Raw genomic sequence first — 27,481 nt, 5'->3', positions numbered from 1 at the left:
AACTAACATAACACATACAATGCTTCAAACAAAAGAGTACAATGCTGAAGAAACATTGGTCTAAAAAGCTTATAAGAACTCCAACAAGCGTAAAACCGTCTTATTCGTTCAAAGAGTATCTCGTACACGACGTATAGTAGAACATTTTCATTGGAATTGCATGACATGTGAAGCTGCCTTAAATGTTCTGACTGTAAACCACCCCTACACATCCCAGAGATGTAATAGTGTTATAAAATATAGTTGTGTGTGTGTTTCTGATAAGCGGAAGAATTTATATTCGGAGCTGGAGAATCAGACAAGATCATCTGATTAGCATTAATATGCCAGGTAGAGAGAGAGGTGGATGGGCAAGAGTAAGGAAAGTTGCCAGGTAAGACAAATATTCGGGCCAAATAATAGGAACATGTTGCCAAGTAAGAAAAATAAATAAAATGCATATTAACTAAAGATGAAGGCAACAACAAAAATATTGTTAAAAGTTTACCGGGTAAAAGAAATCAATGAGTGAGTAAAATTTTGAGAAGAAGTTTACCAGGTAATAAAAATATTAATTGATGGATGGGATTAGAAAAGGTTTGCCAGGTAATTGAAGTTAATGGGCGCCCAAACCTCGATAGAAGCTTTGCCAGAATATAAAAAAATAAGTGAACTTTTGACGAGTATCTCGACAGAGCAGTCACATTTGACACCAGTCTACGATAAATACCACCCAACTCTGATGGGTACCTAAACTCACGTTAGGGAAAGTAAAGGCGGCTGGGTATAGTGCTGACCACACTATCTCTTCATATGTCGAGGTCACAGAAACAAGTGAATTCTACTTCACTTGTCCCATAGACCGTCAGGTTTGAAAAGGAACTTTACTACGATAAATACAGGTTGGTGTATCATGTTTTATGTTACCTGTGACTGGCGCTTCGGAGGTAAGACCTCGTAGGTACATTAGTCAAACTATTAATTAGGAGCTTAATTAGCATTGGCGCTGCCGAGCACAGGCAGTTAAAACACGATCACGTGGGATTCTTACACCTGTACACGTCACGGTTGAATGGTCATCTAATGAGAGCAAGTCTATTTTTGCGTGTGGGTGCTAAAGTACTTAATAACAAGGGTTTGGTGTGCGTGTTTTTTCCTTCCACCTTCTTGTGTAATGGTCGTTAAAAAATATATAAGAAACATGGGATAAGTGGACTAAGAATATCATCGGATAAATAAGCCAAGCCTACCCTGGGATAAGTGAAAGCCTATCATAAGATAAGTTTAGTAAACTTATCAAGGAATAAATGAAATAAGCCCATCATGGGATAACTGAGCAAAGCCTATCATATAGTCGTACAATAAAACCGTACAATGAATACATGTTGTGTAATAGCCCCAAGGATCGCAGAAGAAGAAGCAACTAGCTAGGAAAACCTGCGACCTATCATCGAGTCATAATGTTTTCATGTTCCCAGACTGCAGGTATGTTACGGCTTATCTCTCAGAGGTGAAACCATAACATCTACCTCTCTTGCTATCTCTCTTTCTATCTCTCTTTCTATCTCTTCACATACGTTTTCAGATAACATTTTTTTTCTCCCTCAAAATGATCGTGAGTATCTCTCATTTGTAACACGGTTCCGGAGAATAAACCTACATCATCAAACCCATGCCGGTCCAGAGTACCTCCCTCATCACTCCCTCTCTCTCGTCTATAATTCCCCCTCCCCCTTTCCTCATTCCTAACACCCTATCTCACCCTCACCCTCCACCCGACGTAGCCCATAATTCTCCTGCTCGCTACTGCTCACTCACACAATCTCTCCATCGCCTCACCCTACCCTACACCACCCCCTCCTCCCTCCCTCACACCCGCACCCCCCCCCCCCAGTACCCAATACACTTAGATATAACAAGTCATGTAACAGAACTCCGGCGTGGCGATGTATGTTCGTTGTATCGGGAACAATTCATGCGTCTTCTTACGTTGTGTGTGTGAGGGGAGGGGGGGGGGTAGGGTGGAGGCAGACATCGGGCACTGAACTAGCCAGGTTGATTCTTCCATAGCTGTGGCATTAAGTGACTGCGTGGCATAGGATTTGTACACTTGCTTATGTACGTGGGACATGCACATTTTATGTTCGGTTATGTTATTACGTGAGGTATAGACCTTTTGATTGGTGGAGGGTATTGGTGGAGGGTATTGTTTGTGTGATTGGTGGAGGGTATTGTTTGAGTGATTGGTGGAGGGTATTGTTTGAATGATTGGTGGAGGGTATTGTTTGAGTGATTGGTGGAGGGTATTGTTTGAATGATTGGTGGAGGGTATTGTTTGAGTGATTGGTAGAGGGTATTGTTTGAATGATTGGTGGAGGTTATTGTTTGAGTGATTGGTGGAGGGTATTGTTTGAGTGATTGGTGGAGGGTATTGTTTGAATGATTGGTGGAGGTTATTGTTTGAGTGATTGGTGGAGGGTATTGTTTGAGTGATTGGTGGAGGGTATTGTTTGAATGATTGGTGGAGGGTATTGTTTGAGTGATTGGTGGAAAGTATTGTTTGATTAGTGGAGGTTATTGTACGCCTAGTTATGGCTATGAACAATCACGTGATCTTATGTCACATGGTCCGTAGCGGAACAAACACAGGAACCATCTCTGGAATCTGGTGGTGGCAGGGGGTGGGGGGGTATGTTGGGTGGGGGGGGGTTATGCGGGGTAGGGGGAGTATGTGGGGTGGGGGGAGTATGTGGGGTGGGGGGAGTATGTGGGGTGGGGGGGAGGATGTGGGGTGGGGGGGGAGGATGTGGGGAGTATGTGGGGTGGGAGTAGGTGGGTTGGGGGTGTAGGTGTGGGATGGGTGGTGAGTAGAGGTGTCAAATCGAATCTCGTTTGTTCAGCATAACAATTGCACTTTATCTCTAGAAAAGACAAGATTGGAGAAAAAAATAGAAATCTCCGATTTACACCCCCACCCCCCACTTCACCCCCACACCCACCTCTACACTCTTCCCCTTATTCCCTATTTACCAGACTGTGGCTATTCATCAACTTGTGAGCCCAACGCATGTCATTACGATAAGCAGCTATTTATCAATCTGCGCTTAACCAACAAACTGCACATACGTTTTACAATTATAATCATCAACACAACTCATCTTCTAGCAAACAATGGAAGAGACAAATGGGTAAAACATCAGTCCACATGTTTGGCCAGTGGGGGGGGGGGGGTGGAATACAGACAGAGGGGTGGGAGGGGAGTAATATATTGTAACACTGACCACTTGGGACATGTTTTTTTGGGACCACTCGGCTGTGGTCTCGGGGGGGGGGGGGCTCATAGCCCAAACGTCGCAGAACTAGGGTTGGGGGTGGGGTGGGGGGGGGGAATGCTCATAGCCCAAACGTCGCAGAACTAGGGTTGGGGGGTGGGGTGGGGGGGTGGGTGCTCATAGTCCAAACGTCGCAGAACTCGGGGGAGGGGCTGAAGAGAGAAAGATGGCGTTGAAGAAGTGAGAGCTTGTGTATACCAGAGGATTAGATGCAGCGGTGTTCTTGCGGCATCAAGCCCTTGGTAACTATACAGGCAGTGTCCTAGGCAATTATACAGGCAGTGTCCTAGGCAATTATACAGGCAGTGCCCCTAGATAACTATACAGGCAGTGCCCTTGGTAACTATACAGGCAGTGTCCTAGGCAATTATACAGGCAGTGTCCTAGGCAATTATACAGGCAGTGCCCCTAGATAACTATACAGGCAGTGCCCTAGGCAACTATACAGGCAGTGCCCTAGGCAACTATACAGGCAGTGCTCTAGGCCAGGGGTCGGCAACCTGCGGCTCGCGAGCCGCATGCGGCTCTTTTGGTGTCCAGTTGCGGCTCTTCAGCTCCATGCACAAATATTAATAATTATTTTATTTTATTTTCAAAGCTCATAAAAATATTAGTCTGCAACACTCGGTAATAAACGATATAACAATAGATATAAACAATAAACATTCACTATTGTATTAGAGTATTTAGTTACTCCCTTTCTCAATGTACTTCCTATTACATTGTCCATTCCGAATTGAAACATTCAACTTCATAGTGTATATCATAAAGAAACTAAACCAGCTAAGTGTAAAACTGAAAGGAAAACCCAGCCTATGTCTTGCTTGAAGAAGTGGTTTGTTTCGAAAAAAAAACCAGCTTTTTTTTGTTGACTACAGGTGAGCGATAAATTACTTAATTACGAAAAATCTGAAAAACATATCGTTATGAAACCAATGCTACTATTCAATCACTTCAGCATTAATATAAACAAAATAAAGGATGTTTTCACTGAGAGATCTGAGCTATTCAAAACAAATGCAAGTACTCAGACTTACATAGTAGATCCTCTCAACACAAATTCAAATGAGATTATTTCATATACTAAGAGCTATTTATTTTAAATTATATATATTGTATAATATTTGTTTAGGATCATATATATATATATATATATATATATATATATATATATATATATATATATATATAGTATGATATTTGTTTAGGATTATAATATATACTAATCAAATATACTATTGACATAAAAATGTTAGTGGCTCTTTAAAAACCGGGTAATGTTGTAAATTGTAAATTTTGGCTCTTTCGTCTCAGAAGGTTGCCGACCCCTGCTCTAGGCAGATATACAGGCAGTTCTCTAGGCAAATATACAGGCAGTGCTCTAGGCAACTATACAGGCAGTGTCCTAGGCAACTATACAGGCAGTGCCCTAGGCAACTAAAAGGCAACTAAACAGGCAGTGCCCTAGGCAACTATACAGGCAGTGCCCAAGGCAACTATACACGCAGTATCCTAGGCAACTATACAGGCAGTTCTCTAGGCAAATATACAGGCAGTGCTCTAGGCAACTATACAGGCAGTGTCCTAGGCAACTATACAGGCAGTGTCCTAGGCAGCAATGCCCGACTGTCAGTTCCCTAGCATGTAATGAACTAGGCTGCAGTATACTGTAGTCAGCAAGGCTCCATGGGCAGTGCCCTAGGCAGAAATGCTCTACCCATAACATACCTAAACCATCTTGATCCAGAACACAACCCTTCAATTATAATGGCGATCTCCAAGACATCATTTAAAACCCAACCCAGACATCTCAAAACCTGGATGACAGGCTTCAAAACCAAACCCTATCCATCACAAAAAAAAACCCATCAGGGCTTATAACCCAACACTTTCCTCAGAAAACCATCTCCCCAACTAATACATATCCAGCACAATAGACATCAAACTCCCAGCCTCACAATAAAGACTCCACCCGCTCCAGTGTGAGATTAGATCTAGCCACAAGGACCCTCCATCTCACACTGTCCTCGCCTCGACTATTTACACGTTTTATTGCTCCTGTGTACGTTACAGCACTACAGTGCTATTCGCACGTTAATTGTGTGCGGATTGTTTGACTACTGGTACGTCGTAGTGAAAATCGATGGTTGTGAAACAGTGGGTCTCAAATTGTAAGTTCGATGCTAGGGGGCCATTTTACAATTGAGTTGTTAATGTACGCTTTTAGAGGTGCCGAAAGCTGGAATATGTTTTTGAGTTCTTTTAGTTTATGTTTAAGACGGTTCCAGGAAGTTTGAAGCTGGAAAAAACTGGTCTGGCAATTACAAATGTGAGAACCATTGTTCTAAAGTTTATCATTGAGAGATGAAGCGCTCTGTTCCCTGACATGTTGAAGATAACTCGTATTTTATGTGGGTTTTTTTTTAATTCATAGAATCCATGATACTCTATACAACTGGACTAGGGGTGTGGGTAGTGGTGGATTAAGGGTGTTAGTAGTGGTGGATTGTTGGTAGTGGTGGATTATAGGGTGTTGGTAGTGGTGGATTATGGGTGTTGGTAGTGCTGGATTATGGGTGTTGGTAGTGGTGGATTAGGGATGTTGGTAGTGGTGGATTGTTGGTAGTGGTGGATTGTTGGTAGTGGTGGATTAGGGGGTGTTGGTAGTGGTGGATTAGGGGTGATATTAGTGGCGTATTAAGGGCGATGGCAGTGGATTAAAGGTGTTGGTAGTGGTGGATTATGGGGTGTTGGTAGTGGTGGATTAGGGGGTGTTGGTAGTGGTGGATTAGGGATGTTGGTAGTGGTGGATTGTTGGTAGTGGTGGATTGTTGGTAGTGGTGGATTAGGGGGTGTTGGTAGTGGTGGATTAGGGGTGATATTAGTGGCGTATTAGGGCGATGGCAGTGGATTAAAGGTGTTGGTAGTGGTGGGTTAGGGGTGTTGGTAGTGGTGGGTTAGGGGTGTTGGTAGTGGTGGAATAGGGGTGTTGGTAGTGGTGGATTAAGGGCGATGGCATTGGATTAAAGGTGTTGGTAGTGATGGATTAGGGGTGTTGGTAGTGGTGGATTAAGGGCGATGGCAGTGGATAAAAGGTGTTGGTAGTGATGGATTAGGGGTGTTGGTAGTGGTGGATTAGGGGTGTTGGTAGTGGTGGATTAGGGGTGTTGGTAGTGGTGGATTAAGGGCGATGGCAGTGGATTAAAGGTGTTGGTAGTGATGGATCAGGGGTGTTGGTAGTGGTGGATTAGGGGTGTTGGTAGTGGTGGATTAAGGGCGATGGCAGTGGATTAAAGGTGTTGGTAGTGATGGATTAGGGGTGTTGGTAGTGGTGGATTAGGGGTGTTGGTAGTGGTGGGTTAGGGGTGTTGGTAGTGGCGTATTAGGGGCGATGGCAGTGGATTAAAGGTGTTGGTAGTGATGGATTAGGGATCTATGTAGTGGTCGATTAAGGGTGTTGGTTGTCACAAAAGAGCTTTGAGCCAACAGATGCACCAGGCTAATCTAGTCTGAATCCTACAACTTGTTTACTAAGTCACCAACATAGACAGCCAGCTAATCAAGAACATGTTTTGTTTACAAGTAAAACGGATAAAAATTATTCACGGCTATTTCACAAATACTTTTCTATTTTTAGCACCAGGCTCACGATGCTAACCACACGAATGTTGTTTGTAGATCCTGATGACGTGGTGTTAGTGTTAAATAATGACATTAAATAAGAAATGTCTGTAGTTATTAATTTAGTTTTTGGTTTGGTTAACTCGGTCTCATGCCACGAACACGGATAATTGGGGACAGAGTGGGTACCAGGACCAGCAGAAGGTCTGCAGGCACGGTCGTAGGTCAAAGGTGAGTACGCCGTGTGCATGTGCATACCTGACTCACGTGCAGTCTCACTCACCTTCACAGGTAGGACAGGTGAGTGATGGGGGGAAGTAGGGAAACAAGTAGAAACAAGTAGAGGAACAAGTAGAGGTAGAGGTAGACGAAGAAGTAGAGGAAGAAATAGAGGAGGACGTAGAAAAAACATGTAGAAATAGGAAAACAAGTAGAGACAAGTAGAAACAAGTAGATGAAGAAGTAGAGAAACAGAGGAACACGTTTTGGTAGAAGAACAAGTGTAAAACTAATTTAAAATTATTATATGAAACAAGCAGAGCAAGAAGTAGAAACAGTTGGGCAACAAGTAAAAGATATAAAAAGTAAAAGAACAAGTAAAACAAGTCAAAACAAATAAAAACAAGTAAAAAGAATTAGAAACTATTAGGGGAAAAGGTAGAGGAACATATGAACAAGTAGAGAAAAAAGTAGATACAAACACCAAAACAAGTAGCGAAAAATTAGAAAAAAAAGTAGATAAACAAGTATATAAACGAGTAGCCAATCCTCACTAATTAATGCCGCTGCGTCATAAAACAAAGTCTTCTGATAGGGTAAACTTGTAAGAAATGTGAAACGCCATTTTTGTTTAGAGAGTGATGTAATTAGTAGCACGTGCCGACAAAGGCGCAGGTATTCCATCAAATTAAATCAAGGTGTATAGTAGTCAAGGGATATTTGTGTGTTTACAAAGTCAAGGTGTATAGAAGTCAAGGGATATTTGTTTCAAAGTTAAGGTGTATAGAAGTCAAGGGATATTTGTGTGTTGACAAAGTCAAGGTGTATAGAAGTCAAGGGATATTTGTTTCAAAGTTAAGGTGTATAGAAGTCAAGGGATATTTGTGTGTTGACAAAGTTAAGGTGTATAGAAGTCAAGGAATATTTGTGTGTTGACAAAGTTAAGGTGTATAGAAGTCAAGGGATATTTGTGTGTTGACAAAGTTAAGGTGTATAGAAGTCAAGGGATATTTGTGTGTTTACAAATTTAAGGTGTATAGAAGTAAAGGGATATTTGTGTGTTGACAAAGTTAAGGTGTATAGAAGTCAAGGGATATTTGTTTCAAAGTTAAGGTGTATAGAAGTCAAGGGATATTTGTGTGTTGACAAAGTTAAGGTGTATAGAAGTCAAGGGATATTTGTGTGTTTACAAATTTAAGGTGTATAGAAGTCAAGGGATATTTGTGTGTTGACAAAGTTAAGGTGTATAGAAGTCGAGGGATATTTGTGTGTTTACAAAGTTAAGGTGTATAGAAGTCAAGGGATATTTAAGTGTTTACAAAGTTAATTTGTTTAAAAACATATTACCATGGCACCACAATGGCGGAGGGTCGGGGATGAATTGAAAAACTTTGTGTTGTTGTTTGACATGGGGTTAGATTAAAAACATTAAATATAGATCAATGCGTTTTATTTTTTGATCAGTTGTTTCAGGGGCAACTGTTATAAGAAAAATGGATAGTCGACAAACATGAAAAGGAATGAGATTTTAGACATGAGGTATGATTGCAAGATTTATAACAAATAATGCATACAAATAATACGGTGCCATGATTGTGTGTGGTTAGGTTTGTGACGCTGTCCGAGATTGAGGTCGGCGCTATGATTGTGGTGGGTTGAGGTCGGCGCTATGATTGTAGTGGGTTGAGGTCGGCGCTATGATTGTAGTGGGTTGAGGTCGGTGCTATGATTGTAGTGGGTTGAGGTCGGCGCTATGATTGTAGTGGGTTGAGGTCGGTGCTATGATTGTGGAGGGTTGAGGTCGGCGCTATGATTGTGGTGGGTTGAGGTCGGCGCTATGATTGTAGTGGGTTGAGGTCGGTGCTATGATTGTAGTGGGTTGAGGTCGGCGCTATGATTGTAGTGGGTTGAGGTCGGTGCTATGATTGTGGTGGGTTGAGGTCGGCGCTATGATTGTGGTGGGTTGAGGTCGGCGCCATGATTGTGGTGGGTTGAGGTCGGCGCTATGATTGTGGTGGGTTGAGGTCGGCGCTATGATTGTAGTGGGTTGAGGTCGGTGCTATGATTGTAGTGGGTTGAGGTCGGCGCTATGATTGTGGTGGGTTGAGGTCGGCGCCATGATTGTAGTGGGTTGAGGTCGGCGCTATGATTGTAGTGGGTTGAGGTCGGCGCTATGATTGTGGTGGGTTGAGGTCGGTGCTATGATTGTGGTGGGTTGAGGTCTGCGCCATAATTGTGGTGGGTTGAGGTCGGCGCTATGATTGTGGTGGGTTGAGGTCGGTGCTATGATTGTGGTGGGTTGAGGTCGGTGCTATGATTGTGGTGGGTTGAGGTCGGTGCTATGATTGTGGTGGGTTGAGGTCGGTGCTATGATTGTGGTGGGTTGAGGTCGGTGCTATGATTGTAGTGTGTTGAGGTCGGTGCTATGATTGTAGTGGGTTGAGGTCGGTGCTATGATTGTGGTGGGTTGAGGTCGGCGATATGATTGTGGTGGGTTGAGGTCGGCGCTATGATTTTGGTAGGTGTGGGTTAGTGTTGCCGTTCATGATTTGGTTACGTTAAAGTCTATGATTGTTATGTCGTTGTCATGGATTGTGTTGGTTAGGGTCTTCACCTTGATTGTGTAGGATTAGGGTCTTCACCTTGATTGTGTTGAGTTATGGGTGAATTCGAGTTTCAATTTCCGTTTGAGATTTCGTTTTAATTGGAATTTGGGCTTGGTTATAATCAGTGTTAGGAGCTTGATCAGATTTTAAATTACCAAACAAATTGTTGAAGTTACGGAGCTTTTGAAAAAAAAACCGTCGGAGTAGGTATGTGAGGTGGGGCGGGGGTCGTGTTCCAAAAAAAAAAAAAAAAAAAAAAAAAAAACACAACAACAACAAAAGTACGGTCCAAATATATGAAAATCTGAGGGATCTTTGTGAGGCAAATCTCGGCGTTGTCTCGTCTCTTGCTGACTGCTCACGTGGGCGGACCGAGTTCAGATCTGAATGGGAAGGTGAGCGGATCACGCCTGGACCTGACGACCTCTGGTGCCCCGCCCTCTCTGTGAGCCAGGTATGTGCCTCAAAGCCACCAACATCTGCCTGTCTGCTGCCCGCTTCATCGAGAACATTCTGCACCAGTAGTTGTTGTGTAGATAAAGACGGAGCACCGCCAACCTTTCCTCCCCTCCTCCCCCCCCCCCCAGTACAATAACAGCAGCTGGGTTGAAGATCTAAAAAGGAATGCTACACCACCACTCCCAAAAAAAAGCCTCCTCCAATACAAACCCTCCCCGAATACACCCCTTACCCAAATACACTTCCTCCCCCAATACAAACTCTCCTCCAAATACACCTTCTCCCACCCCTTTCCCCAATACACCCCCTCCTCTGATACAAATCCTCTACAAATACACCCTCTCCCCAATACAACCCCTCCCTCATATACGACCCCATCACCTGGGTTGAAATTCAAAACACCAAAGTTATGACCCCCCATGACCCCCCCCCCCCCCCCAGCAGACTACATCACACGCTTGTTTAAACCGACGTTTCGACCACATGTCATCGCCCGCCATACGAGATTTCCAACACAAGTCAGATCGAGGCTCGCCATTCAAAGGCGCCAGATCGACAACAATCAAACTCACACCTGCGCCCCCTGTCGGTCAGCCGGCTGTCGGCTGCCAAATGGTGCCGTGACGTAGTACGCACGCTCGACAGGAAGCAGCGGCCATCTTTGTTCTGGTTTTAGGACACAGCTAACCCACACGTTCGAGAAATCACCGGGCGTTTCCTGGATTCCTGAGAGAGACATACATCCAGAGGCGTAGCAAACCATTCCGGCGGGAGGGGGAGGGGGGGCAAACTATCAATTTAACGCACCCTCCCCCAGTTAAAGTTATTAGAAATAGCGAAATAGCGCCCTCCCCCCCCCCTTATTTGAAAGGTTCGAGGCACTTCATCCCAGTCACTGTTATTTTGGTGTCTCAAATTCCATGTGGAAATGTAATTGAAAATAAATTAAAATTAGTTTGGTAATTTTTAAAAAACTAGGAATACAGGAACGAAAGACAATGTAACGGCAGGTTTGAAACACACAAAAATCTTAAGTCATCCCCACATCAATACTCCTTTAAGTGTTACTGTATGAGTTGTTGGTCCTGATTTTATAGAATTCACAGAAGGCAGATATTTATTGTGTTTGTTTATAGCGCGTTTTTATTCATGTGTTTATTCATGGTTCAGTGTGTTACCCACGTGACTGGTGATTGGCCCCGAACTTGACCCCCAGATGACCACTTGATCTACACTGTCTCCCCTAATACAAATAATTACTGTGTATATTTCAAATTACAAAAGTGCTGATTGGAAAAGCTAAAAAAAAAAAACTGACCATGAAACCTTATGAACTGTTATTTTATTAAACGAGACGACGTGGCCGAAAGGTAGAGCGATTGGTAACCTGAGTTGGGTCCGGGGTTCGAGCCAGCATGACGTCATTGAGCCCACCCAGCGCTGATCGGTACCTTACTGAATTGGCGGGGAATAACTGCGGATGACTACAGCTCTGACCATAACAAAAAGTTATATTCTGGGGTAAAAGAAACTCTGCTCCACCTGCTTTAAATGTCATAAGACTTAACACGGAGTTAAAACATTTATATACGCATTTGTCAGTCGTATTTCTAAACAGGAAGTGACATGTGACATAACTGTCGCTTAACTGTCTGCAGACAAAATGTACACAAGAGAGCTGCCTATCAAAAAGAGACTTAAAAAAAAATTCAACTTTTAAAACATTTTATTAAAGATTGTAAGTCAATTTTAAAAGTATGGAATTTTTTTTTTAAATTTGTCGTTTTTCCATGACTGCGGTGAAAAATATCACGGTGGGCACTCCATAAATAATAACTCATCACCATGGCAACTAGGCCAAGCTGCTTGGGGATTTTATAGCTGACGATTTAACGGGAGATTCAGCCAAGTTGGTGGTAGGTGGGGGTGGTAGGTGGGGGTGGTAGGTGGGGGTGGGGGGGTGTGGATCAGTCTTGCCGGTAGTTGGGGGAGGGTGTATCAGTCGAGTCGGTAGTGGGGGGGGGGTGTATCAGTCGAGTCGGTAGTGGGGGGTGGGTTAGCAGCAGGTTAGTTGTAGGGATGGGGGAGGGGAGTCCGTCATGATAGTTAGATACCACGCTAGAATATCATATTTAGATATCAAGAACAGATATACGACTAGAGTTAACGCTTCATGATTTTTAACAACTTTGAAAATTTGCGATTGAGCATGAAATTCTCTAAGGGATGAAGTAATATTTTGTTTTAGAAAAGCAAAGAAATGTTTCGGTATTATGCCTTATGGAGAGGCGTGGTCAAATGGTAGAGCATAAGACTGCTAACCCTAAAGTTTCCAGTTCGATTCCGTGTTCAAGTCCGTAGGAAGTCCCTAAGTCCACCCAGCTCTGATGGGTACTTGACTCACGTTAGGGGAGGTAACTTTAGAGGCTGGGTATAGTGCTGACTACACTATCCATTGCATATACCGAGGTCACAGAAACAGGTGAACTCTACTTCACCTGCCCCATCTACGTAAAGCAAACGTCACGCCTTCACCAGACAAACTCGTGTACACCCATAACAACTGAAGAAGTTTATCAAGTCAATTTAACCTACAATCAATGAATATAGAAAAAAAAGACACGAATTAGATAGCAGACGGCTGATGCATTGAAATAACATACGACGTTAGCTCACGATTAGTTGAAGATTAATTAATCGTGATTAGCGTCAAATAGCAGAAGTCGTCTGCTTCGTTCAGTTGCTGCCTCTAGGCAATCGTGCGGTAACTGGTAAAGTCGATACTTCCATGTGACCACTGCGCGATTTGTCATAGTTAAGGTTGGATTTCTCTAAGACGCACGAGTTCCATGGTCGACTAAAACAAAAACCTCGGAGGATTTAGAGAGAGCACTGAAGAGACAGTTTACAAATGACTGGCAGTTTCGCCCGTTAAAGATGTAAGGCACTGCGGTGGCTCCCGAAAAAGCCCAGTAAAAAAAAAAACCCGGACCTGGTAAAAGGGCCCCGGACAAAATGACACCGACAGTATGGACACGACTTAAAGGTTGAAAAGAGATGCTGCGCAGAAGGTTGATTCCTACTGTACACTGAGACGTCTTGTTAGTGGGTTGCTGTGTGGTTTGTGCGAGGGCTAATGAGATGTGTGGGGACAAGTACATTGTGTGTGTTTCTGTGTGTGTTTCTATGTGTGTGTGTTTCTGTGTGTGTGTGTTTCTGTGTGTGTGTGTTTCCGTGTGTGTGTTTCTGTGTGTGTTTCTGTGTGTGTTTCTGTGTGTGTTTCTGAATGTGTTTCTGTGTGTGAGTGTGTAGTGTGGGGACCGGTCACAAGGCGCTGATACATCATTGAAACCGGCACAGGCTATTTATAGAATCGACCTTTGCAGAATCCAGGTTTGTTCCAGGTAAACTTTCTCCACAGGTTATTGCGATAATTGTAATCTGCCAGACAGCATTCTTTAGTGGAAGAAATGTTATCAGGATACTTTGCCTAGGTGATTGGCCTATATATATATATATATATATATATATATATATATATATATATATATATATATATATATATATATATATATATATATATATATATATATATATATATATGTATATATATATATATATGTATATATATCTATATATATGTATATATATCTATATATATGTATATGTATATATATATATATATATATGTATATATATATATGTATATATATATATATATACACACATATATGTATATATATATACACACACACATATATATATATATATATATATATATATATATATATATATATATATATATATAAGAGAGAGAGATAGATATACAGAAAAACACACAAACACATACATATTGCTAATGTAACATGATATTTTTAAGGTTGTCTATGATTCTCCCTAGCCTCTACCCTCCCATTACCTTCTGTTACCACCCCCCCCCCCCCCCACAAAAAAATTCCCCCTCCCCAGCCTACGTCTGTCTAATATTTCTTGACTTGAAATTTCGACCGCGTCTGTTATCAGGTAACCTGATCGGGTTTTTGGCTCGGCTCAACCTCGTGAATCCTACAATAGTATCACGGTAAACGTGTACTCAAACTTTTAAAAATAGATCTGAGAACTACTATAGGCACCCACAAACCCACGAACCATCTCGTTAAGTATCAATTTGAAGTATTACATTATATGGGTGACTGGTCTGTAATATATATATATATATATATATATATATATATATATATATATATATATATATATATATATATATACAGAGAGAGAGAGGGAGAGGGAGAGAGAGAGAGAGAGCTTTACAGTGGACATTAAAAACCAAAGCAGCCAACTGTAGTTCCAATGCTAAATATCAACCGTGAAGTATTAAACACTGTTTAAAAAAAATAAAATCATATATAAATACTCTAGAAGAAACCAACACTGAAATACAACCCCTGTGACGTGAGTAAGGTACTGTTTCTATTGCTGGACAAGCCGGCACACCAGTACAACAGCATTCACAAAACTTTCTAATATCTTACCTGGCAAACCACCAAGACGAGTCACTCATAAACTAACAAAAAAACCTGGCATAATGGCTTGTTTGAATATTTTCGAAAAAAAAAGTTTGGATAATTACACATTTTACGACTGAGCGATGGACGAGTTCATTTTGAAAGGGATGTTTAAAGTCTCATTACAGAAGATTGACGCAGACCTTCATTCTATATACGTTGTGTGCTGTGTTCTGGGTTAACCTGCCACCCCCCCCCCCCCCCGCTCTCTAGAGTAAGGGTCACTCGTTAGGTCAAGAAGAGTTTTCTGGATGAGATTAACCAGGTGTGTATAGCCTGCTGAGTAACGAATTACTTTACCTGAGAGTACTCACACACGTTGCTAGAGATATGATTCTGAAGACTGTACATAGTGTGTAGGTTATCTACGGGGATGACTGAATAGACGCAGTTCTAAGTTAAAACAATGATCAAGTTTCCCATTCCTCACTTTATCTGGGGTGAGATTAGCGCACTCTGGCGATGCTAATCTTATTATTTCACTTATGTTCCACGTCTCAGTTAACTCTTAAGATTTTAGACTCACTTAATTCCTCCTAATATGCTCGTTAAACTTATCCTAAGATTGCAGACTCATTTAACTTAAGTTTGCCATCTTTAACTTTATTTTTATAACAATGATAGTCTTACTTTATACCGCAAATGCAAGATGTCTTCCATATTTCACATGGTCAGATTTTAAGTCCGGTAGTTTCGTGACTCACATTATCATCACCCCCCCCCTCCCCACCACACACACAGACTACTATCATACACACCTTCCCCAAATCTAGTCTAACCTTCCCCAAATCTAGTCTAACCTTCCCCAAATCAAGTCTAACCTTCCCCAAATCAAATCTTACCTTCCCCAAATCTAGTCTAACCTTCCCCAAATCAAGTCTAACCTTCCCCAAATCAAGTCTAACCTTCCCCAAATCAAGTCTAACCTTCCCCAAATCAAGTCAACCAAGCCTTTACTTATATCGCTCAATATTTCTCTCACAACTTCAAGACAGAGCGGCATTGAATTCATTGCCAACCAGAGATTTTTGCCAGAGTTTGTAGACTTAGGAAGGCAAAAAAGTCCCCAGTTCGAACTTTGCGTGCAGACGAGACTCGACAACTGGGGACAACTCACGAGGAGAGAAGATTGCTAAATCGGATAACTGTCTTGTATGTTGTGCTTGGATAGACAAAGGCTATGGAAGCAAATCCAAAAAGAAAAGCAAGCTGAAATCGGAGTCAACGGCCTCAATGGCGCATAACAAGTTGACACGTATACTTAATTATGTTGGAGGAAATCACGTCAACACTACCATTAAAAAAAAAGTCCATTAAAAAATTAGGCATCCAATTAAGTCAAATTTACTGTCAGATTGCATTGTCTTCATCCACGTGCCAACTTTGAAACAAATCTGTCAATTAGAAGTGCCCGAATTTTCGCTCTAGCGTTTCGATCTATGACGACAGACAGACTGTCGACAGAGGAAGCAAGTAAAATAAAAGCTTGTAAAAACCAAGAAGGAGAATAGTTTCTTTTATTTAACCCTTTCTCTCTTAGCGTTGCCGTGTATTTTGTTAGTCGGCTACCTACTTGCCGTCCTAGTTGTAACGATACATTCTCCAATAAATTCAAGGCATTCCACACACAGAAATCAGCTAATTCACAACTAATTAAAAACGCAGCAAATGCATTTACCAGCTTATACCACCAGGAAATCAATACAACCTTAAAGCGTAGAAAAATAATTCCAAAACACAAAAATAAAATAAACTGCACATTCAATCGATAAACAGATTTAAGACCGGGATACACATAGAAATATGAAATATAAAATAAGCGTGTATGGAAAGCAGTTATATAAAACAAGCGTGTATGTAAAGCAGTTATATAAAACAAGCGTCTATGTAAAACAACTATGTAAAACAAGCGTGTATGTAGATAATGGGTGTATGTAAAACATAGCTCATATGTTTGTTTTGTAAAATACTTTGCATATGGTGAAAGTGTGTATGAGGTGGGGGGGGGGGGGGGGGGGGGGGTGAAGACATTTATAGTCAAAATATGGGAGTTCTATGGATCGACGTGGTCGAATAGTAGAACGAACGACCGCTAACCCTAGAGTTCGGATCTCATGAATCCTAAGTCTACCCTCAGCTGATGTTATAGAAACAGCTGAACTCTACTTCATTGGCTTCATGGATAACCAGTTCGTAAAGCGTAAATTACTACTTACTAGAAGGGAAAGGGGGGGGGGGGGAGGGGGCGCTAACAGGGTGACCGCAGTAAAAGAAGATCAGGTCAGCCCCACTTTCTGGCAATACTAATTTACTACCAGATATTGAACAAGATAATTTAAGATGTGTAAATAAGGTAACAAAAGACACCAGATTAATTTACTTTTGATTAGCTTGTCCCTGTCAGCAATACCAAGGGCCTAACAATGGCGAGCTAACCTTGTCAACAAAAGTTTTAACATTTGTCGTAAGCACATTTTTTAGATGCGTAAAATGACGTCATTTTTTGGCTCCTAAAGGCTACAGAGTGGTCGGGATGGAAAGCGTATGATAGCTACCTCCAAATGTCTTGAGTTCGGACTCTCGGATCGATGAGCTAGTTAGCTAGAAACAGCAACCATTATACCACAGAAAACGTATAAAGTGGCATACCATGGCCAATGGATATGGAAGCAAATGCAGAAAGAAAACAAGACTGAAGTCGGAGTTAACGGACCAAATACCGCATGATAACATGACACGTAATAGTTAACTGTGTTGTAGGAAAGCAACTTTAATAGAATACAATTAGGAACGAAGAAGAAGAAGCGGCTCTTAAATTTGATGGCGTGACGTAAATATGTAGGTGCATACAACTAAAGATGTATTGGATTCATTATCTGACAACAGGTTATATGAGGTCATTACTTTTTTTTTAAAAAAACTACAATTCTGATATCAGTTGGGGGGGGGGGGGGGCTCTTTCAGTTTAACAATTTCAATAAAATTCTATTCTAAGTATTCTAAGACAACACGACAAAAAAATTGTCATCCCAACTGCACATACATAACTGAGCAATTATCACGCTAATGATGACCTTTTATCCAGCTGGATATAAGTAGTGGATGTAAGAACAGGGTAGTTGACATCCCCTCCGTACACTTAGACGGGAGTCACGTGAACAACTCCAGAGAAAACATGACCGTTAGAGAGAAAACCCAACAGAGGGGGAGGATAAGAACGTCGATGATTGCTGGATAACGGCGATAATAGAAAGGTGATGAAACGAGAGAAATATTTAACGTGGGCAGTAGAGCGTGAAATTGGCTGGATCGATTGGGTAGGTTGGGAGATAACTGAGGGATGGTGGTGGTGGAGGGGGGGGGGGATTAGGTTGTGTGTTTGACGGGTGGGGGCGGAGGGTATTGGTGAGGTTTGTGTGTTTGTTGGGGGTGGAGATGTTTTTCTAGTTTGTGTTTGTTTGGGGTTGGGGGGTGGTCAGTTCGTCAAAGATAAGTAGACTTCAGAATATGGTGGGAATTAATGCGAACAATCGTCGTGAAAATAGACGACAACACGGACAGACCACACCTGACAGACCACAAGGACAGACCACCACACGGTTAGACAACCACATGAACAGACCACACGGACATACCACAGGATCTAGACAAACCACATCGACAACCAACACGGACAGACCACACCTGACACAAGTAGACATCAGACGGAAGATACCGCGTTTACGTCATGTTACGTTATCTTTGACCTTCACCCTTCCGTAACTTTGACCTTCTCACCCCCCACCCCCCCAAACACCAACTAGACTCCACACATTTGAAGGTGAAACTATAACCACCTCAGTAGTTCTCAAGCTGTCCTTCAACTCCCAGAATCCCCTCACAGCCAAATATGGGCAGACAACTAAAACCCACTTTAAACCAGAACTCAAGTCCCAGCGATAAAACATCACTCAGCTTCTATAGGTGTCTAGCAGGAAATGGACTATTGCCTGAGCTGACTACACATCTGTTCTTATTTACCATCAACACTGGGAGAAACTCTACTTTCATCTACAATAAATGATTTATTATAATCCAGAAAAATTCTTTTTTTTACCTGTGTAGTGAGGGTGTCATTTTGCATAATGCGATTTACATAGATTCGATACATAGATTCGATACCTGGATTCGATACCTAGATTCGATACCTAGATTCGATACCTATATTCGATACCTGGATTCGATACCTAGATTCGATACCTTGATTCGATACATAGATTATATAGATTCGATACATAGATTCGATATATAAATTGAATACATAGATTCGATACATAAATTTGATACATAGATTCAAATAATCGACAACACTCCCAATCAACCCTCTACACGTTGACCACAGGATAAGTTGCTTCATCCTGTAACACAACAACCACACAACACTTTAACGTTGTTCAAAAGTGCAATTAAATTCCAGCCAACACATTAAATATTAACGCGCTAAAAATAAAAACTTGGACTGACCTTGTAATAGCTATGTCCGCCTTCTGAAGGGCGATTTGCCCCGCCCTCTGCGCAGACAGCACCGCGTTGTCGACCCGTTCGCGCAGCTTAGAGGTCCGTATTAGGAACAATTTATTTTTCTTCCCAGAAGATATCAACACGTTGTTCTTGTACTTGCCCTCCTCGCGGGCGCCATCTTTGAAGGTGGTGACGCCGTATCCGTACTTCCGGTTGTTGTACCACTCCCCCCTCGTACTTGAGCCCGTCGGAGCGCTCGCTGATCCCGAACCCGGAGCGCTTGTCGTTCTTCCACTCGCCCATGTACGTCTCGGTCACGTTGACGTCCGTGATGTCGTCTTGACTCACGAAGCTGAGGTTGCTGTCCGTGTAGACGGATGCCGTCGTCACCCCTGATTGGCTCGAGTCGGCGCTCACGTGACTGATGTTGGAAATGGTCGACCGGACCGAGCCGGTCTGACGTTTCGGCGAGTCGTTGATGTCGCCCGTGCTCTTCTGTTTTTTCAGTTTCAGTCCGGACATCAGCGTTTTCCGGAGCGAGGTCCGGCCTTGCTTGTCGAAGATGGACCGCCGTCGTGTCGGGGGCGTCTCGTCGGATTTGGCCTTGAGGACGAACCCGCCGCGGCTCTCGTCCAGTTTCTTGTCGCGTGACTTGACCACGAGCTCGTCCTCGTTCTCGGAGCGCAGGGAGGTCAAGGACGCTCGCATGGCCTTGGGCCGGTAGTGGGAGGCCAGGCCGTACGGCACGCTTTGACGGACGCCATATCCGTGACGTGTGCCGCGGTACCATTGACCTTGGTAGGTCCTGGGAGAAAGAGACAAGGGCGGTAATTTAATCAACATGGCCGAATTATTGGATTATCTCGACATAAATGATGGTGAAAATAATGATTGATAGTCACGTTAGATTGACAAATGATGAAACATGAAAGGGGAAGGCAATCATTAGACAAGCATGGTGATGATAAAAATAAAAATAAAAGATCGTAGAGGATAAAATAAATAATGGTGATAAAGCAACGTTAACAAAATAAGTGAGCTGTGTATGTGTATGTCACTGTATGTGTACAGTAAAAGTGAATGGTGGCTACAACATCATTATACGCGAGACTGCTTTGGTGCACATTGATATATAGATACGCACAGCAGTGCAGTGAACAGCTGCACATATACACACAGCAGTGGTTCGCACAGCTGCGTAGGTACGCATAACTTCACACAAGTATAGGGTACGCATGTAACACAGACTGTCACACACATAACCTCAAGTTCAAGGAGAGAGGCGCTTATTTTACACAGATAATTGAATTACACATCGCCCCACCCCCCCTGCCCCACCCCACCCGGCAGACAATTATCTTACAACAATCTAATCGTCTGCTATGTTGAACACGAGTTATGAAAATATCGCTGAGTCAGCACGCATCGATTAGCCGGACCCACACAGTTGTATAACATGTGTGCTGGTAACGCTATTTCAATCTCAAGTCTACCCCCTCCGTGTCCTAAACTCTAGACCTCTTTTCCTCGCACTAAGGATCGTATAGCCTCGTTTATAACGATTCCCGTAATATCAATACAAATAAAAATAGTTATATATATATATATATATATATATATATATATATATATATATATATTTATATATATATATATATATATATATATATATATATATATATATATATATATATGTGCGTGTGTGTGTGCGCGTATGCGGTCGGTGATCCATTTGAGAAATTGCACGAACATCAAAGTTTAATTAAAAACACCTATGTTTGTCTTAATGTTAAACTGTTGACAGACCCAGTTGTCTGACCCAGACTGACGGATGCACGCGCCGTTTACACAATTAATCCACCCTCCCCACCCCACCCCCACCCCACCCCCACTCAGCATGTACCCCCACTCCTTGTTTATTTATCAATACCACTCAGGATAATTTCCACACTCACAGTAAGCTACAACAAACTGCTGTAACAATATCGATCCAAGTGCTAAAAAACAGAATCGATACGGCACTAAGCTGTATCGAGTTTTTTAAAATTCCGTAATCGATTCCATACCAAGGCTCCGCTAGTATCGATTATTAGCTGTGTTGTCAATTTAAAAACAAAACAAAAAAAATTAAATTGGAATCGGTTCTACAAGATAACGAAACCTAACGGCCTGCTGAAATATGTATAAAAAATATTTTTTTTACTCATTGTAAGGGCAACGAGATTAAGTGGGTTATCTCCCGTGAATTGCCTCCCCTGACCAAATGCTAGCAGACGCGGATTGTCTCCATGTTGATGAGATTTAGCCCTCGCCTGGTGGCTGGTGGTGAGGTTAAAGGTTAATTAAAGATGGCGTACCTCTGATTATCATTTGAACACTAGAGTTAGAGGAATAGGTCAGTACTGGTCGATGTATCTAGGCATGGGATGGGAAGGTTGATCTTTCGCGTTACTGTGAGTCCATAAACAATTAGTAAGATATCTGGGGCAAGTGGGGATAACTAGATCAGAAGGCCAAATCAGGGGAGTTAATACAGGCAGATTTCCACGTTAAGGGAGATAATAAGCTAGTGCAGGTTAAATTAGTTAGGGTTACTGGGGGCTGGGTGGGTATGGGGTATAATATAGGGAAAAGGGTAAACTAATTAAGGTTATAGGGAGTGTGGGTTAACCTCTGCGATAATACGAACAACATTAGACTTTTAAAATTTTAAGGGGAGAGTATTTCAACAAGAACCCGACTAAACCATTGTTGATCCTGTACAAGAATTGGTTAAGTTTGTCGGTGGGTAACTTGAAAGGGGAACAGATAAAGAAATACCGGACACAGAACAGGCAAGAAAGAGTTACTGGAAAAAGGAAACAACTACGCCAATTTTTCAGAGTTAACCATTTATTTATTTTTAAATTATTATGACAAGTCCTCTAACCGGTAGTGTGAACTATTTTTAAGTTTCTGTCCGACATTTTTTATATATCACAGTCAGTGTCCCCTCCCACCCTCCACCCCCCCCCCCCACACACACCCTAGTGTAATGTCGGACTTCGTTATACGCCGACCCTACTAGAACCCCCCGCAGAAGTGAACACGTCTGAAAGTATGGCGCCATATCGAAACGGTCACAGAGATGAAAGATGACAACATTTTGTTGGATATGATAACTACAGTTTAGGTAACCACAACCTTCAAATTATTTAACGCGCCTTGAGGTTAGGGGGGGGGGGGGGAGAGCTGATTTACGCAATATGTGTGTGTGCGTGTGTGTGTGTGTGTGTGTCTGTTGAGGAGGGATTTTTGAAAAAAATGAACTATCATAACCAATAAAAAAAAGCATTTTCAATTCTAAAGGAATGTATTTTGTGTGAATTATAAATTAATATTTACTTAATAAGCAAACTTTGCTGACTTTATTGAGCGAATTCTGGAAAATATTGGACGGATGTTAAAACTCTGAAGAATCTGGACGTGTAAGAAACAAACTCGTCAGAGTTTCTTCCAGGCATCTCTCCCCCCCCCCCCCCCCCGCCCCCCGAATGAATGGAATTTATATAGAATATATAAAAAATTTACACTATCGTCGCCCCCCCCCCCGTCCCCCCCCCCCCCCCTCCCCAGAGAAAAAAGTCTGGAAAAAAACGCTGAATGTCGTGATAAAGCTGAGCTGCACGTGAAATGTAAGTAATTGTGATAATTGCTAAGGAATCAAATTAACCCGGGAATCACACATTTTACTTTAATTTAATATTTAAAAAACCTCGAAAATGTAAAAACTTCAATAATTTATTTTTTTGAGTTCTGGAAAATGATTCTCTCTTCATGTGTTAGATGTCAGATTAGGTCTGCCCCAGCTGCAGTTGGGGGGGGGGGGGGGGGGGGGTGACTGAGTTGTTACACCAACTCATCTTCACACCAACATACCGAACATTCTACATAAAGGGGAAATCAAATTTCGGAATTAAAATAAAATAAATAAAAAAAAACTTAATATAACGAAAAACGAATCATTCATGTTTTTAATATACGACTATTAGCTTTACTTATTTAAATTTGTGATTTATATATATATATATATATATATATATATATATATATATATATATATACATATATATATATATATACATATATATATATATATTTATAGAATTTACTTTTTTCAGAATTCAAGTAAAAACAGATATATGGATTTGAATATTTTTAATTTTTTAAAGGAGAGCAACATATTATTACAAAAAAAAAAAAAAAAAAAATTCATAACCTTTCTGTTTTTGATTTTTTTTTAAAACGAATTTTTAAAAAATCCAATACATTTCTGTTTTTTTTTTAAAATTAAATTGTATGATCTTGCTTTTAAGCTGTCTAAGTCAATTTTTAAGACATAAATAACTTAAGACATAAGAACTAGCAGACGACAAAGATTCATTTCTTCGGAAATATATTTCGTTCCACTTTATTAAAATTTCCACTTCATATTTTTAAAACTTGCGTCTTGAATCCATTGAAAACGACACAAACCGCAGGCCATTTTGTAATTCCCCAGAGGTATCGAGGCCACTGTACTCGGGCATTTTGCGGGTGTATCGATCCTAGCCAGTACTTGTGCAGAACGAATATTCATTAATTTCTAAACCGCCTAGGGAATGGGTTGTGATGCTAAGAGGAAGAATCGACTTCTTTATTCGTGAAATTAGCCAAGAAAATGTCTCAGTATAGGGCAGATCAAAGAAAATGTCGTTGTAGAGGGTAGCTCTAGTATTGTCCCCGGCTAGTGTAGGCAAAAGAAAACCCACCATATGTAGATCTAAGAAACCCACTGTCTGTAGATCTAAGAAACCCACCATATGTAGATCTAAGAAACCCACTGTCTGTAGATCTAAGAAACCCACCATATGTAGATCTAAGAAACCCACTGTCTGTAGATCTAAAAAACCCACCATATGTAGATCTAAGAAACCCACCATCTGTAGATCTAAAAAACCCACCATATGTAGATCTAAGAACCCGCTTTGTATAGATCTAAGAAACCCACCATCTGTAGATCTAAGAAACCCACTTTCTGTAGATATAAGAAACTCACTTTCTATAGATCTAAGAACCCACTTTTCTATAGATCTAAGAACCCACTTTTCTATAGATCTAAGAACCCACTTTTCTATAGATCTAAGAACCCACTTTTCTATAGATCTAAGAACCCACTTTTCTATAGATCTAAGAACCCACTTTTCTATAGATCTAAGAAACCCATTTTCTGTATGTCTAAGACACCCACCGTCTGTAGATCTAAGAACCCACTTTTCTATAGATCTAAGAACCCACTTTTCTATAGATCTAAGAACCCACTTTTCTATAGATCTAAGAAACCCATTTTCTGTATGTCTAAGACACCCACCGTCTGTAGATCTAAGAACACACTTTCTGTATATTTAAGAAACCCACTCATTTAAAAACAATCCACAATCGTGCATCGAATTCAATCCATCTAAGATCTAAGAAAACCTACGAATATCGATGATTGTAAGCGAAAATCCGTATTGCTGAGAAATTCCACCGATGTATCCTTAAGAAAAACCCACTAAACAAGAAAACCCACCAACGGCTATCATAAGAATACCACAGTATAATGAATACCTACTTTATAATGAATGCCATAGTTGGTAGAATACCACTGGACATATCTAGAACATCAGCCATCACACATTTAAGGAGCTGTTTAGTTACAGCTATAGTTACTTAGCTCCACTGGCTAAAAACTACAGCTGCGAGTTACTGTCAATAGTCATAAGCTACAATATGGACAGCTAAAATGTCTGGCTGAAATCATGTACAGTGATGTTGATAGTTTGCTCTCAAACTCACCATATAAAACACATTAAAAATTAATTTTTATGTTGCTAGTTGGCACTTATATCAATATTTTACATCCGGTATTTGTGTTCATAAAAAAAATGCTCCCGTATTCGCCAATCAATGTAAAAAATCAGGTGTTTTATGTCTGAATGGTCTGCACTCATAGTTGCCTAATTAAATATTCACAGCATCATGTACCGGCCATACAACCTAACTGTAACCAACACGGCTAATGAAAGCGTGGGAGGGGATCCCCGTAGTTAGAGTAATCTCCCCTAAAACCCCCCATTGTTTCCATCATATCCCATAACGATCGTTGACAAGGGCGGAGCTAAGAATGGGCTTAAATATGGAGCTAAAAATGGGGTTATCGAATCTTACACCGAGCTTTTAAAATTTTACATTTTTTTCCGTAATATCTCAGTTTAATGGGTGTTGCATTCGTGTAATAGAGAGGCGTCCTTGACCGTGGGGCGAGTTCTAAAAATAGATGTTCTAGTTGAGCACCGGATGAAGGGCTACTCCATCTTGTGCGGTAAAGTGCACGTGGTTGTGTGTCCCTGGACATCTGGTCACGTGATAAAGTGCACGTGGTTGTGTGTCCCTGGACATCTGGTCACGTGATAAAGTGCACGTGGTTGTGTGTCCCTAGACATCTGGTCACGTGATAAAGTGCACGTGGTTGTGTGTCCCTGGACATCTGGTCACGTGATAAAGTGCACGTGGTTGTGTGTCCCTGGACATCTGGTCACGTGTCTGAAAGATTGAGTTGCACTTTCCGGCTGGGTGTTGTTGTGAACCTGCGTCCCCCACCTCGTGCCCCCCCCCCCACCCACCCCATCACAGTCAACCCAAACCCACACTTCAAAGCAGCTAACATTCCTACACTCATCCCCCCACCCCATCAATAAAAACAGTCGTACATTTTTCATCCACCATGCAAAGCACTCTACCCCCCCCCCCTGTTTTGTATGCTAGCGCCCCCCACCCCATCGCTCTAACCGCTGAATCAAAAAACAGCCCCTCTCTCTAATCCACAACTCAATCAACGCAACTAATTTATATATCATGTTCTAGCCCCACCCCACCCCACAACACCCCCTGTCTCCACCCCCCCCACACACACACACAGATCAAGTGTTGAGATGGTCGATGTGGTATTTGGGTTCAAATTTTGACAAAACAGCTACACATACTGAGTTTTTAAGTTAATTTATCTATAATTTAATCCCACAAACACGCAACGGTCACTCTAGTTCACCTGGAATTGAGACAACTATCAAGACTCAGTGGTTAAAAACATACCACTTTGTTACCTCGAACTCTAGGCTGCTAACCAGAAAGTCTTGAGTTCGAATCCGGGTCCAAGAACGTCCCTGAGTCCACCCTGAGTACCCTGAGTACCTAACTCACGTTAGAGAAAGTAAAAACTGGACAAAGTTCAGACCACACCTTCCCTCTATAGGCCGAGGTCAAGAAGCATGAACTCTACTTCATCTGCCCAATGGATCGCTAGGTCTTTAATTTTTACTTTACTTATTAGGTTAGCCATACAAAATCGCTAATCCCATCACTAACTGTAGCCAAAACCATGAAAAAATAAAAATATTTTTTTAACCCGTTCTGGAATTTAATGAAACTAGAATACCAAGTTCTATTAGCTGTCCGCTTTCATTCTATCAAGCACAGCATTTTTTAAATGTATTGAATCCGTTGAAAAAGAATTAGCGTGAAAATAAATGATAATAATGGTGAGAAAAAAGTGGATAAATGAAAGTATTTCATGCAAAATACATTGGTGAACACGTGACAATGAATACATGACACTAGCAAAAATTTACCTGGCCACTCTCATGACATGAGAGACAAATTGGAAAAAAAATTAGCAGAAAATTTAACCAGACAATAGTTAATAAAGTTGGATTTTGTCGAAATTAAAAATTGTGTAGATTGAAATTTGCGGTGACAGTACACATACAGAAATAAGCAGCTGACAAGATCCACGCGGGAATCACGTGATATAGAAAGACAACGACAGACATGAGTGACGTCACGGTAAAGCTCACAACAGCGGTGGTCACATTTAGTGCGAAGTAGTGCGGACAAAGTGACGTCAAACAACAAATTTCAACAAGAATTAAAAAACAAAAAACAAAGTCGAACAGACTATTTTTAAAGTTTGTTTGTTTTATGTCGCAATGGTGAAGTGGTCCGCGATATTGCGACATTTACATTTTTTAAAAAATAAAAGCTAAAATATAAATAGGTTAATTTGTCAAGTAATTGGCATATTTTACCGCTAATGTTTGTTTTCTTAAAAATTAGCGAAAATAAAAATTGTGAGTTATTTTTT

The 27,481-nt window shown here is 41.4% G+C and overlaps 1 protein-coding gene across 1 annotated transcript in view; it reads right to left on the bottom strand.

Annotated features, from left to right (window-relative positions):
* Nucleotides 1-23,849, bottom strand: part of LOC131926922 (junctophilin-3-like) — a 36,135-nt gene extending 12,286 nt beyond the window's left edge. Inside the window, 3 exon segments of the mRNA XM_059282515.1 lie at nucleotides 19,285-19,511; nucleotides 19,513-20,086; nucleotides 23,797-23,849. Coding sequence (XP_059138498.1) covers nucleotides 19,285-19,511; nucleotides 19,513-20,086; nucleotides 23,797-23,849 — 854 coding nt within the window.
* Nucleotides 23,850-27,481: the final 3,632 nt, after the last annotated feature.

The sequence above is a fragment of the Physella acuta genome, unplaced genomic scaffold (genome assembly GCF_028476545.2).
Source record: "Physella acuta isolate Inbredline_101_S28 unplaced genomic scaffold, ASM2847654v3 ptg001351l, whole genome shotgun sequence".
In the NCBI taxonomy this organism is placed as follows: domain Eukaryota; kingdom Metazoa; phylum Mollusca; class Gastropoda; family Physidae; genus Physella; species Physella acuta.
The sequence above is the reverse complement of the archived record's forward strand: the minus strand, read 5'-3'. Positions and strand labels throughout refer to the sequence as shown.